This window comes from Dama dama, chromosome 24 (assembly GCF_033118175.1).
Source record: "Dama dama isolate Ldn47 chromosome 24, ASM3311817v1, whole genome shotgun sequence".
NCBI lineage: Eukaryota > Metazoa > Chordata > Mammalia > Artiodactyla > Cervidae > Dama > Dama dama.
In genome coordinates, this window is record NC_083704.1 from 30,251,281 (window position 1) to 30,267,420 (window position 16,140).

General features: G+C 36.7%; 1 protein-coding gene across 1 annotated transcript in view; it reads right to left on the reverse strand.

Annotated features, from left to right (window-relative positions):
- Positions 1 to 16,140, reverse strand: part of CNTN6 (contactin 6) — a 195,954-nt gene that overhangs the window by 159,239 nt on the left and 20,575 nt on the right. The window contains 2 exon segments of the mRNA XM_061127769.1: positions 3,936 to 4,111; positions 10,388 to 10,514. Of these exon segments, the coding sequence (XP_060983752.1) occupies positions 3,936 to 4,111; positions 10,388 to 10,514 (303 nt within the window).

Genomic DNA, 16,140 nt, shown 5'->3' on the forward strand with positions numbered 1-16,140 from the left:
AAGATGGCCTAATTTTCTGCTGCAGGATATTTTACAGAGATAGAATTTGAACTCAGGTCTGTTTGTATCAAAAATTTTAGCATGTGACCACCATTGTTAGGATGTTAAGAAAGGTACAAAAGCCTTTCTAGTAAAATAGGCAATGTTGAAAATTTATGAAGATGGTCATGACAACTCAGATTAAGTTGAAGGTATGGCTAGAGGTGGAATTACTGTGTTGTGATAAGTCTATGTTTAATTTTTTAAGGAACCGTCATGCTGTCTTCCATAGTAGCTATACGATTTTACATACCCATCAGTAATGCAGAAGGGTTTCAATTTTTTAACACCTTTGCCAACACTTGTTATTCTCTGTGGATATTTTTGTTGTTGTTGTTTATTTGTTTTGCTTTTTTTTTTTTTTTTGGTAATAGCCACCTTAATGAGTATGAAGCAGTATTTTCTGGTTTTGATTTATATTTACATACTGATTAGTGATGTTTAAGATGTTTTCATAGAAAAACAAATTCTTGATTGGATAGTTCCCTTCTATTTTGTTCTCTCTTCTGCTTTCTGCCACTCCTTTCTCTGTATCTTCATTTTCTCTGTCTCTCTCTCTCTCCCCTACTCTCTTTTTGGAAAAGTAACCTTATTTCTAAGGTTATGTGCAGATTTCAATGTGGATACAAATGTAATCTCTTTGGATGAAATTTCAGAAAATCTATTTTGCAAAACTAATATCCTGTGTACCTCAAATGAGATTAGAAGAAAGAATTTGTAAATGGAGTCTTCTGGGCTATAAGTTATTAACACCTTTTGATTCATTTTTAAGATCTTTATGCACATTTGTTCAAAATAGACCATTCAGAGTTGCGTAATAGCAGTGACAAAGCTAGAAGTGGTATTTTTCACATTTTTAAAATAAATTCTTTACTACTTGAAATGAACAACTGACTTAAGTAAGCTGGCAAGAGTACTTATAAGATCTAGGAAAGGAAAGGAAATACTTTATAGGTGATTAAAAAGTGTTGGTTATTTTTAAGGTTGATTCAAGTCAGCAGAGATAAACTCAACCAAATCTCTCCATGGAAACAACAGGAAACATTTCAGGCAAGACACTGTTATAGTTACTGGACAGAAAAAGCATAATGATCTGATTCTTGTTTGTTTGTTTTTTGTTTTTTCAAGTTTAAGACTTGGAACCTAAGACTCTTTAAGTCTGCAGGAGAAATATCAGCTAATGGATATAGACCTTCTTTCTGCATAAATAGTAATAGAAATGCTTTTAGGGAACAACAGTCATATACTTTCAACTCCCAAAAAAGAAAACTTTATGAAGAGACAGGAAAGTCAGCAAGGATAGAAGAACTGACTTTTCTGATTCATCCAAATGAAAGCATAAATTTTTTCCCTTAATTTTAAATATTTTTCTTTTTCTTTTTTTAGCAAATAGAGTTTATGTTTTAACTTACAAAAACTTTTAGTTACACATTTTTAAAGCAGAAAAAAAGTAAAAAAATAATTTGGAAATTAAAAATAAAAATTTTTCATTTAAAAAGGGGAACAAACAGAAGGAAATACATGGCCATATAAAGCACAGTGTGTTAACTTTCTTCATAGGTATTCAGTTATTTTCAAGAAAGGATAGAATCCATAACTCTGGAGAAACACCAGGTTTAGCAAATAAATGTGCTCTATGGGATTTCCTTTACAGAAAATCAAATTTGTTAAATTTATTTTTATGCAATCTGACCATGTATATCTCCGAGGATCATCTTCTATTCAAGTGAAAAATAAATATTATTTTGGCAGAGTCATTCAAAGTCTGTGGAGCAATTGTTTACTTCTGTAAAATAAGTCTTCATTAATATTTTGCTCGCTATTGTTTTTCCAAGTGATGGTCTTAGCTGAAATGTAGAAATCAAGTATTGTGATTATCTTTACCCTAAGTTTCAAATGGGGCTTCCCTACTGGTTCAGACAGTAAAGAATCCACCTGCAATGCAGGAGACCTGAGTTCGATCCCTAGGTTGGGAACAGCCACCAGCATTTGTTTATATTCCACTTAGACCTGTAAAAATTTGCATTATCCTTTGTTTTCTGAAGATATAAATACATTCAGATACACTTAGCAATGCTTCTGTATATGTATACATGTGTGTATGTGTGTATATAGAGGACCACATACATTTATGTACATGTGTGTATATTTATAATCACACGCACATATATACACACATACTTATATACATATGTGTTTATTTCTGAGTGTATTTATATACATATTCAGAAACAAGGCCATTCGCAGAATGGTTAACATAGGGGAGCTTTGTGTGGAGCAAGGTATCCTTGGAACACAAGACTTGCAATGAGAAACAGACCTAACTATTAATTTATATATCTGGTGGCAGTGGTGGTAGTTTGGTTGCTAAGTTGTGTCCGACTCTTGTGACACCATGGAGTGTGGGCTGTTAGTCTCCTCTGTCCCTGGGCTCTCCTAGGAAAGAATACTGGAATGGGTTGCCATTTCCTACTCCAAATTTATATATCTACTGATGATTAAAGTAGTTCTGTTAGGGGAAGCTCACTGATTGAACCCACCCACCCTGGCCAGACACCATAGTAACCATTTGCATAAGTTGTTTTATGACAAGAGGTCCTGGTAAGGAACACGGAACTAATAAGCCTCCACCAACTGGAAGAGTTCGGGAAAGGTCAAAATGAGACACCACATGTCCGACCACCTCCCAGAATCCTTCTCTCTGGCATTCATCTTGGCTGAACAAGGCGTGCACCACCAGGAAGGACTCTTGAGTTAGAATGACTGGCTAAAGACAACCTGGAAACTAATCCCATCACCATAAAACCCGAGACTACAAGCCATGTGGCAGAGCTGTTCTCCCGGGTTCCCTTACCCTCCTGCTCTCCACCCGGGTGCCCTTTCCCGATAAAACCTCTTGCTTTGTCAGCACATGTGTCTCCTCAGACAATTCATTTCCGAGTGTTAGACAAGAGCCCAGTTTCGGGCCCTAGAAGGGGTCCTCCTTCATAGAACAGCTCTACAAGGTGGGCTTTGGATGTATATTTTATTCTGTAAATTTCAAAATAGTTACTTTTTCAAAATAGCAGAAGCATAGACCTATTCATCAGGGTCCCAAAGAGTAGCTTCTCACTCTTTGGCCCCTGATACATCCTCTGAGGAGGGCGTGAGTGGGAGTCGCATGGCAGAGGGGGTAAAAAGGGAAAGATGTAAGGCTTCTGCTTCATCCACATCAACAAATGTAATTACTTTCAAACAAGGCTTTCCCTGGATCCAATATGAAACATTTCAGTCCCTGGAAACACTATAAGGAGCAGTATGTCTATTGTTCATCTGCTAATGTCCCCAAATGTCACCAAGGTAATTATTTGGATGACATTTATGTGACGCAGTTGGACATTGTTACAGTTAATATAAAGTCTGCCTTTGGCAACCACTTTATTTCCACCTGCATCAAACTGTAGATGCATGATCACTTTTCCTGGGGGAATGCTTGCCTCCCCCAAAAAACATCTTTGCTTGCTTTTTTCTTGTGCCCTTCACATTAATGCTCAATGCAAAAGAAGAAGGAAAAGATTATATATATATATATCTGAATCTTTATCTGATATAAAGATTTATCAGATATAAATCTTTATCTGAATATGTATATCTAGAACTTTCAGAGACGTTTCTAAATATAATTCACAAACTACAATAATACTGATATTTCCTGCTTTTTTTTTTTTTTGAAACATTCAACTATTCCCAGGAGTCTGAATTCACAAAATGCACACTGTTAAAACTTTTTACCTCTATAAATTCATATTTGCTCTCAAAGAGCATGTGATTGGCAAAGTTGGCTTTTTTCTACCATGGTTATAATAAGAATATATTTTCAGAAACACAAAGATTATAGATTTTTCCCACAAACTTACATGCAAATTGGAGCTTTGCCTTCTGACTCAGAATTGTTCCCAGAGAATTGGTGGCCAGGCACTGGTACGTGCCAATATCTTGATCTGTGCGAGGGCTGCTGATTGCCAAACTGCCTCCATCCAACCTGTAGTGATAGCTCATGGTAAAATCAATATCTGCGCCATTTTGCTTCCACCTTCAAAGGAAAAAAAAAAATCAAATTATGCCTCCAGTAAGCAGAGTTGACCACTATTGGTTTAAACAACATACATTTGCAATTTCTGAGACTGTTAAAATAAAACAAAACATGGTTACATGTGGACACATCCTACCAGTTTCACTGAAGATAATTGTCTTCGTGAGCTCCATAATATCAATAACTAGATTATTTGAAAGAACTAATACTCTTGACAAATTACAAACTTTCACCAAAACCTGTACAAGAAGGCAACAGAACTCTTGACATAAGAAATAAAAAGTAGACATTCAGTCAATAACCCTGGCCATCCTATTCCTTTAACAACTTTTGAAATAATATATACCATACCTGAACACCCACAACTGATACTGCAAAATTGAATGTCAAAAATGATTTAGACATGAAGTCCAAGAAGAATATATTAGAATGGCACAAATAAAGCCAGCAAAGATTTTACAATGCCAATTTGAGGTTGATAACAAAACAAAAATAACCTACTTTAGAACATGATTGTCTCTGATAGTTTCTTACTTGGAAAATTAATCATGCTGAAAATATTTCAACAGTACTTAGAAATGCCAAACTAAAATTATACTTTAACAAAACAAATGCAGATTGAGAAGTTTTCATTTTAGGCTGTAAAAAATTGCTTGGCTTACCTAGTAGTCAACAACCTTTTAGAACATTAATTAAGTATCAGAAAATCCTAACAGTTATATTTATTTTCAAAGAAGTATTAGATGATTTAGAAATTACGTTTTATCATTTTAAGATGAATGAATACCCATTTGTCATCTTTAATGGACCCACTTCCCCCACCTTGCAATCCCTTACTTCCAACAAAATAGACGTTTTGAAATAAGAATATTACATATTCAAACATATACATTTTTAGGGCACTAGCGTTGAATAGTAATATAAACCATTTAAGAAAAGAGATATATTTTAAAATATTGAGTTAAGATAATCAGTCAGAAAAACAAGTGACTGGCCTCTTCCTGTGAAATAAATACAGTTTGTAAATATTGTTTTTTTAGGGTTTATGCGAGCTCTGCAGGTTCTTCCCTTCATGCTAAGGTCATATTAAAAATAGTTTTGTGCGGGTAGCTAATTGTAAGAAAGGAATGACATTTTATAGAATTATTTGAAATGTCATTGACTTTTTTTAGAATTCTGAAACATCCCATAGAAAAAGTCTGGCAAATATCTACAACAGTAGAAGAGAAATTTCCACCCTGTTAAAGATGAGAAATGATGGATATCAAATCATCCAGAGGACTTGAACCAACTCTTGTCACTTTTAAATTACTTAGCCAATTCTTGTGCCCCTCAACTTCTTTTTAATAAAAGGAAGCTGAAAGACAACAGTCAAAAACAGTACATTTCATTTGCCTGAACTATCTGCCAATTTTTTTTCCATGAGAAATTTATTCGGTTTCTAGTTCTCAATATTAGAAGAAGAAAATGGAGAAAACTATTATTTTTTTTATGCCTATCTGAAGCCTAGAATATTCTCCTTGCCAGTGCTATAATACTGTCTTTCATAATTTGTTTACAGGGCATGGTCTTTGAACCTTTGTGTTCCCTTGCTTTTTCAATGCAAAGGATATACCACACTTAGTTTGCCAGCTCTCTTTAATTTTGAAATCAATCACTAAAATAACTGCTGTCATCATTACATGCTCCTAATTAAGCTCAGTAATTGTTTTTCAACACAAATTCAAAGTTGTTGGCTTAGCTGCAGCAAATGAATTTTTCACACTCTCCCCATAATCATTCTAATCACTATGGTACAATGATTATTAAACTGTGCATATAGATCAGGGGTTCAACTCATGGTGTGGGCTTTGTTCTAATTAATATGTTCAAATAAATTGAGAAATAGTATTAATGAATTCAAGTGATTGTCATACAAGTGTTACTGATAGAATTCCATGCCCAGGAGAATTATCTCACGATGCAAACTAGGAAATATGCTATAGAAGATTATTTTAAGCATCTGCCTTAATACCATATTAATTCCATGAAACATAATGGATTTGAACTAAAATCTTGACCTTTTTTCTGGGGAACATCCTTTACTATTAAATAGTTAAGCCCTGTGTCAAGAATATAATGGCTGGGGCTACAGTTGTTTGCTAGTCTGTGATAATGTATGTGTGTGTGAGAGAGTGTTTTTTCAAAACTGAGGCTTGCTTTAGAGCTACATGGAGTGCTGTTTCTGGACCCATTCCTAGACTTATAAAGAAGTCCAAAATCGAAACTTTTAACATCTCTCTGGGTGATTGTAATGTGCACTAAATTTAGTTCCATTGACCTCATAGAAAGAGTCCTAGACCTAGATTTGATATTCCTTTGTAGTGTATGCTTAGCCAGGTCATTTCTCCAAAAGTCATATCCATCAATTATAACGTTTGCACAATAAAAATATCCTGCTTTGTCACAGGAAGTTGTTAGTAGATCAAGGGAGGAAATGAATAAAAAGAATAGTAGGGAAGAGTAACACCCTTTGTGATTTTTATGCACAGGCCTAGAGCTTCTCCAAACTTAAGAATGTCTTTGTGACTGGAGTAGATTAAATCACAGAAAGGAAGCTTCTCCAGTGACCAGATTCAGAGGACACGTGGTGGAAATTCTCTATAACATTCAAAGAACTTTTTCTGACAGAGTGTATCCTATGTAAAAATAATTTATGTGTGTGTTGCTTCATTTCCCCAAATAAAATATATATTCTGAGCTCTGGAACTAAGCTCATCACTATATCCTTAACTTATTAAGTATAAGCAATCCTACCCAAGTACTATTTTTGGGTAACCCATTTTCCTTCCTATAACAAAGCTGCATGGTTAGACGTTAATTTTCATGTGTTTCCTAGTCTTTAAAAGAATAGAAAGTGATCTCTTCCACTGGAAAACTTTGCCTAACATCTTTATCTTGTCTTCACTGATATTCTGTCCATCAATGTATTGACTCCAACTGAAAGTGACTTTAGACAAGTTACTTTTAAACTCTTTCCAAAGTTCTGCTTTCAATATTGCTTATTTTCTCTTATGAGACTTCATTTTCTAAAGGGAATTTACTAAAAGGAATAAAACACGCCTTAAAATCAACCACATCCTCACTTTCTGGATGAAGGATACAACGATAGGAGAAAGACATGATTATTCCAGGGTTATATATGTAAAGATAGAGCTGTGACTAGAAATGATAACTCTTGGTTCTAAGCCAAGGGGTTTTTAGTATGGCTTCACACTATACCCAAAGTAACATCAATGTTAAACTCTGAGTCAGAGTGTCCATCTATTTCACACACACACACACACACACACACACTCAGACACACAATCTAAAATGAATACAGTCATGAGGATTTTTTTAAAATTAATTTTAAGTTCGAAAGGGCCATATTAAAACTAAAATTCACATTTTGTTGCTAATGTGCATTGTCTGAAATACCTCTGCCCTTTGCTTTATTGTCAAGAAAACTGGGACTCAGTCTGACATTTAAGCATTAAAAACTTTTTTTCTTTCCTCATTGTCTTTTAAAAGCATCTTGAGTATTTTATACCATGATAGGAGAAATAAGCTAAACCTGGTTAAGGGGAATGGAAATAAGAAGTTAATTGCCTGTCTTTAGCCTCCTTATTTATAAGTGTTACAACAGAAGCCATTTCACAACATTTGAATTTGCAATCTCTTCATTCAGTATATTTCTTCACAGGTAATATTAGCAAATTGTTGTGAGAACCACTGTATTATATCTTTCCATGTGTTATAAGTCAATAGAAATTTTTGTATAAGTACATGGCTAATCGATGATCTGTCTTACCTCTACTTAACAACAGTTTCTTATTGTATAGGGACTTATGTTTTTACCCTTCTCTAATAACCTCTATCAATCTTTAGCAACAATCAAATTAGTTCTCAAAAATAAAGTTGCAACTTGAAGTGTTAGGTGATCCCAAGAATATGTTAGTCACATTTTTGTATATTTAACCGAGTTTTAAGGTAAAGAACACAGCTTTTTACTTAAGGAAAACAAACCAACAACCATGAACTAGATGGACCGATTTATAAACTAAGTAATCTTCATCTGCCAGATGGACTTCATTGGTTGAGGTGTTCTAAAGATAGAAAAGCCTTAACAAAACCTAAATAATAAGACATAGTTTTCAGTTCTTTTGTTGTAAAAAATAATATTGAAGTTGTTTTGACAGAGATAAGAGACACAAGATAGAAAGTTGTCTTTAACCTTGTATATTTAAGTCATTTAGCTAGTTAATCTAGATAATTGCAAGATCAAAATAATTATGTATATAAATATATTTTTAATGGAACATATAAATCAGGAAAAGCCAGTGTTTTTTTGTTTGTTTGTTTGTTTTTTACCAAAATGGACTGAATTTGTTGTTTTTTGTGTGTGATGATTTGCAATACAGGAGACGTAAGAGTTGTAGGTTCAATCCCTGGATCGGGAAGATCCCCTGGAGGAGGACATGGCAATCCACTCCTGTATTCTTGCCTGGAGAATCCCATGGACAGAGGAACCTGGTGGGCTACACAGTCCATGGGGTCACAAAGAGCTGGACACAATTGAAATGACTTAGCACGCATGTACGCACTAAAAATTAAGACTTTAAAAAAATGCTTTTAAATCCCAAAGCCACAATAGTCATTTTAATATTATTCTACTTTTTCTATATTCACACTGCATATGCAATTCTTACCAACACAATATCTTTAAGATTAACACAAGTATAATGCATATATGCATATATTTTTGTATTTGTGAAATCCACCCACAATGTGAATCAGATTCTGCCTGTACTGTAATATTCTAAGAACAGAAACACTGCAGACCTTTCTTCCTTATTATTTCAGAGGTAATATGTGAGGAACAATATATATTTTTCTAGTTGCCCAGAAGAAAAATTGCTTTTCTGCCTTAGATGGTCCATAGCTGTCTTCAACATATTTTTCTAAAACCAGTTCTTTTTGGCTGATGGGATGTGTCAGTGGAGTCACAGAAATTGGTCTGATAAAAAAAGTTTCAATCTGGATTAATTCATTTTAGAGAAACATGTTCATAGTCGTGGTATATGGGGCAACTGAGGCAGTAGCCACATATTGTGGGGAAGGGAGTACAAAATGAACTTGTGCTTTACAATCTCTTTCAAATTGGGGAAACAAATCTTTTCCTGTCCTTTCTCTTATTTTTTTTTCTCTTCCTGTATTCCTTCCTTCCCTCCCTCCTTCCTTCATTCTTTTTTCCTCCCTTCCCTGCTTTCCTTTATCTTTCATTCCTTTTCAGTTCTCAGTGTAACATGGCACTGCATAGAACCAATCTCAAGAATGACTGCTCTAAGCAAATCTAACCAGTAAGTTATAAGAGCGGTTGCTGGAGGATGAGGATGGGATGATTATCACTTGGCAGGTGGCATGAGGTGATACTTTAGGGTACCAAAAATGTCTGTCTTCATTTGAGTGGCGGGCACACAGCTGTATGTGCTGTGCTGAGTCGCTCAGTCCTGTCCGACTCTTTGCAACCCCATGGACTGCAGCCCACTAGGCTCCTCTGTCCATGGAGATTCTCTTGGCAAGAATACTGGAGTGGGTTGCCATGCCCTTCTCCAACACAGCTGTATACCTATGTAAAAATTCATTGAGCTGTACACTTCAAATTAGGTCAGTTTATGGAGAAGGCAACAGCACCCCACTCCAGTACTCTTGCCTGGAAAATCCCATGGATGGAGAAGCCTGGTAGGCTGCAGTCCAAGTGTCGCTAAAAGTCAGACACAACTGAGCGACTTCACTTTCACTTTTCACTCTCACGCATTGAAGAAGGAAATGGCAACCCATTCCAGTGTTCTTGCCTGGAGAATCCCAGGGACGGGGCAGCCTGGTGGGCTGCCATCTATGGGGTCGCACAGAGTCGGACACGACTAAAGCGACTTGGCAGCAGCATGGTGTGTATGGGCTTCCCTGGCAGCTCAGTGGTAAAGAATCCACCTACCAATGCAAGAGACATGGGTTTAACCCCTGGGTCGGGAAGATCCCCTGGATTAGGAAATGGCAACCCACTCCAGTATCCTTGCCTGGTAAATCCTATGGACAGGGGAGCCTGGTGGACTACTATAGAGGAGTCCATGGATTCGCAAGAGTTGGACACAACTTAGCCACTAAGCAACAACAACAATAAATTGTGTGTATACTTTACCCCAAAGACAAAGAAAAAAACAAAAAACAGCATGGTGCTCAGAAGTAGAAATTTACCTATAATGGGGTGACGGGTAACCATTAGCAGCACAATTCAGAATTATTTCCGATTTTGACAAATCCAAAGGAAAAATAGCATCTTCTGGTTCCTGGGTAAAAATAGGAGGGCTCAAGCCACCATCACCTGGAAAAAGAAAAGAAAAATTGCACCACGTGGAAAATGCTTGACCTTGTTTTGAATCCAAACAGTATTAGACATCAAGTAAATAGATAATTTTAAAAATATTTCATCTTGAAACAATCTCAAACATATGGAAAGTTTCAAGAATGGTTCAAAGAATTTTCTTCCTATACCATTTAAGAGTAGCTTTGCAAACATGCCACATTATCCTAAATGAATTAGTTTCTATTTTTTATAAAGGACACAATAAAATGATCAAAATCATGGAATTGACATTGTTTCAATGCTACTATCTAACTATCAGTCCCCTTTCTGTTTTTCTTGATAAAATTCTTTATAGCAAAAAGATCCAGCAGAGAATCATAGATTTCATTTATTGTTTTCTCTCTTTAGTCTCCTTGAAGGTATTAATTGAACACCTTCTGTTTTCACTTGATTTTCCTCACCTGGTAACTTCTAAAATTACAAGGCACTGATTTGGTTAGGCTTCACTCAGTTTAGGCTTGTCTAAGGGACAACAGGATAGGGGTCCTCATAGAAGCTGTATGCTGAAAATATGGGTAATAAAAAGGGCCTATAAAGATTTTTTTGTTTGCTTAAAGATAATTAAAGCAGTGTAAAAACTGGCTCTTATTTTTAAAAATTATCACCATGAAAAGAAAACACTCCCCACCATCCAGAGTATACTGATCACATTGTCTTGTCCTCCTGTCCCTCCATTCCCCTCCCGCAAAGGGTGTTCCACTGTGTCTGCTGTTTAATTATAATTAGATTCAGGAATGTTAAGTGCTTCAGATCGAATCCTATCAGATGGTGCAGGACTTCTGTTTGTCTCATTTCTGCTGAAGTTAACTTTGATCACTGGTTAAGGTACTGCCTGTGAGACCTCCCCACTATGAAATTACCTCCCCCTCCCCTTATAATTAGTAAGCATTTTGTGGTTACGGACTTTGAGACAATGTAAATGTACTGTTCCTTATTGAGAATTTAATTTTTATTTATATATTTCTATCAGTGTGATCTACTCTTGCACTGCGAATCCACAGGTTCTTATTTTATTAAATAAGGAATTTTTGTATTAAATAAAGTTATTTATTATTGCATAAAGGAACTTATAATTCATGACTATTTTCATACCCAAAGTTTCACTGATTTGGCCAGCAGGAGCCTATTCAAACTGGTTTCTTCATCTCTTTGACATGTGCCTGTCATTCTTTGTTCTCTTCCTTACTTTCTGGTACAAGAAAGTGTTTCAGAATCATCTTATAATTTTCCTGTTCCAGTCATCAAAGTTGCCTTTCTTTCCTAAGAAAATTTCATTCTTTTTATTAGAGAATGGTATATGGAAACCATAATCTGGATACTAAGTGTACTCATTGAGGTGTTTTTGCTCTAAGGACCTTTCATTATGTGCATGTGTGGGTGTGTGTATGTGTGTGTGTGTAGGTTTTATATGTTATATGTATATGAATGCATGTAAGTATGTATATGTGTACTTTTACATACATGAATTGTTGTTTAGTTGCTAAGTCATGTCAGACTCTTTTGCAGCCTCATGGACTGTAGCCTTGCCAGGCTCCTCTGTCCATGGGATTTCCCAGGCAAGAGTAATGGTGTGGGTTTGGCTTGCCATGTCCTTCACCAGGGGATCTTCCCGACCCAGGGATCAACTCTATATTTCTTGCATTGACAGGTAGATGCTTTACCACTGAGCCACCAGGGAAGCCCATACACATGCACATATATACATATAGATAGATAGATAGATAGATGCACCTGTGTATGTATTGAGAGTCTGTGGTGATTCATAGTGGGTTTGCTCTAGGTTTGTTTGTTTCTTTCTTGTCTATATTTTTAACTTCCTATTCCAGCCGTGAGAACCCTGGTTTCCACTATTCTCAATGTATTTATGCATTTGTTCAATCTCTCTATATGTAACAACCGCCCATTACTGTCATCAGCTTCTCCCCTTTATGGAGCTCCTCCTCACTCTGTACAGATTGTGATACCTGCTACAAGTTTTACTCCCATCCCTGCTCTGACACCCCTTGTTGAGCTGTCTCTTGCCTCCTTACCTCACTCAGGTTCTGACCCTGTGCAGGGTCTCTTTCCTGTGTAGATGCTCTCTTTCATTACACTTGACCTCTGATACTGTGCGCGTGGTCATATTCCAAAGTGGATAACTTTCACATCCTTGTGTAGGATCTAACACCTCGCACTGGACTGTCCTTTCGTTGTGGGGATTCAGTCTGTCCTTTGCTTGACTCTAGTACCAGATCGCAGGTTTCTACTTTTACCACTCCCTCTTGGCAATGGGACTCTCTTCAGGCTTCTCAGACTCTGATATTTATTGTTAGACCAGCCCACTAAGGGTGTGCCCTTGTCACCTTACTTGGGCTCTGCCACTCCACAGGGCCACTCCCACACTACCCCTTTGCCCTGCATGCCTGCCTACCTCACTCCTCTCAGTATCTAACATATGGGCTGCTACTGTGCTCATCTTCCACATTCATGTGGATGCTCACATTACCTGTCTCCAGGACATTTGCACTGAATTGTTAAGAAAGAAAAGTATTGTGGGAAAGGGAGAGGAAGAGTTCAGTACTCATGGGTTAAGAGAAATTCTGTGTTTTTTTAACTGTGCAAATGAACACATAAAGCAAAAATATCATCATATTAAGATTTACTTTAAGGCCATCCAGTCCAGAACTCTACTAGTTGTACTTGAGAGTCATGTAGGAGCATACTCATTTCCTCTGATACCTACCGCAGCTCACGATAATCTCTAATTTGGTAGATATTTTAAAGACCATTCAGGTCAGACTTCTTGGTTTGGAAAGATAATAGAACTAATGGTTTATATCATGTGCCCTTAAATCAAATGGGCTTTAGTGGATTTGCGAAATTTGCAGTATCTTCATTGATAAAATAGAATATGTATATCAGATAGTTATTTTGAGATGTGATGACATGCTACTTATAAAGCTTATCACATTGTGCCTGGTACAAGTGAATAATAGTCATCAGACTAAGAAAATTACCATCATTATTGTCATCATCATCCATATTATTATTGCACACAAGAAAACTAAAACCCAGGAAGTTGAATCATCTTTTCCAAATTCATCATCAGCTTTGAGAGATAGAAAGAAATCAAACTTAGGCATCTTGATTCTCTCCTCACTTTTTTCACCATCCACTTAGATCCATATCTTTTTTCCAAAATATTTGCACCAAGGTATAATAAATTAAATCTGTAACTTTATCTTAAATTTGTAATTTTATTATATTCCATTATTTCCTTAAAAGAGCAGACAGATGGGGGTTTTAATTCCAGCCTAGTTAGTTCCTGTCCTGTGAAAGTCACTCAGTTGTGCCTGACTCTTTGCAATCCCATGGATTGTAGCCTTCCAGGCTCCTCTGTTTATGGAATTCTCCAGGCCAGAATACTGGAGTGCGTAGCCATTCCCTTCTCCAGGGAATCTTCCCAACCCAGGGACTGAACCCAGGTCTCCCACATTGCAGGTGGATTCTTTACTGACTGAGCCACCAGGGAAATGCTAGTTAGTTACTAGCTATATAGTACTGGATAAGTTACTTAACTCTGAACTATAAAGTAGCAATACTAAGTCTTACATTGTTGTGTTGCTATAAAAGTTGATTGGGAAAGAGTGAGTTAAAACAGACTTTTCTTATTCCAGTGCTTAATGAAATGAGCAAGGAGTTATAAAAATGAGTAAATATCAAACAGAAATTAGCAAGGTCTGGGCCACAATACTTGTTAACTCATCTTATGACCCTTAAAGTGAGATTTCTGCTCTGAGCCATCCTCTTTCCGCAGTAGGGGAAATACTAGGAAAACAGTTTGATTCAGGAGGATTTGGGGATTAGATCTTTACTAATGATATTGTTGTTCCTACTACCAATTTAAGTTAAAGTTTGTGGAATTATAAGGTGGTAGTTGCCTTTCACACTGGGTGTCATCTGCTTGTACTAGGATAATGATGTCTAAACAACTTGAAGCTGTAGATCGCCTCTAATGTGGCCTATAAAATAATGGGCAATGTACAATGCACATGCAAGGAAACTGACTTAAGTCCCTTATTGGATTACCTAGAATTGGCCATAAACCCTTGCTTAATATTCTGCTAGTGTAAGCCACCAGAGAGAACCAGGCTATTGGCACCCAGCATTGAGGGATATGATGCACACTGGGAAAGGCAAGCAGCCACCCTAGCTTCAATGGGCCAAATATTTGATCACATAATGCTTTCTATCGAAAGACTGATGATCAACAGGAGAAACTGTGAAATAAAATTCACATTTCATGGCAAGACAAAGCAAATTAAGAATGATTTTTCTCTCTCTACCCTTTGGCCTCCTCTCTTTTCTGCTTGTGCACCGTGTATCTGCATTAGCATCGAGCAAACTTACTCCATCAGCAGAAATACCTGCTCAACTATAAAGAGCAATGTTCTCCCAGCACCAACAAGACAACTGCTTAAAAGGTAGCATTTGTTCTTGATCTTGTAAGGGGCCACATGACCCACCAAAATGATGCTTAGATGTGGATTATTTAAGCTGTCAATAATGCAGCATTTGATGAGCAGCTTTCAGTCTCAAAAAGCTTGTACAACTCTACCTTGACTTCTAGGGGCAGACTTCACAGCTTTCTGAGATGGTCTTCCCAGATTATAATCCTCAAATTAGACTCAAATAAAATTTTCTTTTTTTTGGTTTTGTTTAAAGTATGAACAAGAAAAGGGACAAATCCCAGTGCCATTGACTTATAAATAAGCAAAATAAAGAAATGATAGAAAAAAAATTTGTGGAATAAGAAGGGCTTGTCCAGGCTCAGAGAGGCAAAAGGATTTTCGACTCCTTAATCTTTTCCCCACCTGTTGTGAGATTTACTGGTGAAGCAACAAAATTCTGAAAATTCTCTTGACAACCTCAAATTCTGGAGATAAGTAGATTTGTACATACATGCATTGTTATTATTTAGTCGCTAGGTCATGTCTGACTCTGTAGGACCCCATGTACTGTAGCCTGCCAGGCTCCTCTGTCCATGGGATTTCCCAGGCAAGAATACTGGAGTGGGTTGCCATTTCCTTCTCCAAGGGATCTTTTACATCCTGAGATTGAATTCATATCTACTGCATTGGGAGGTAGATTTTTTTTTCTACCACTGAGCTACCAGGGAAACCCATGTACATGCATAGGGTAATTTAATTTTTTTCTCTTATGTTTGAAGGGCTCCTTTCTCCAGCCCTTTACTCCAGGATCCTAGAGACAAAAAGTGAAGCAGAGAAGCATGTATAGTAAAGCTGACTCTATCTCACAAGCCAATAGCTTCACGCCTATATACTCACTTTGTAAAATCTCTGAGGCCCAACTGAAAAATGATGCATTTCTCCAATAAAGTGCACCTATGACTCTTCCACCAATAATCTTGCTAGAAACCATTAAAGATAATCGTAAAATAGAGAGAAGCACCCACACGGTTTAATAAAGGCTGAACTTCCCACAACCCCAATATTCCCTCAGGGTACAAAGTGTGAGTACTCATAATATGTGAGTATCTGGCCTCCAAAATGGAACTAAGAGAAAGAAAACAAACAGGTCCCTA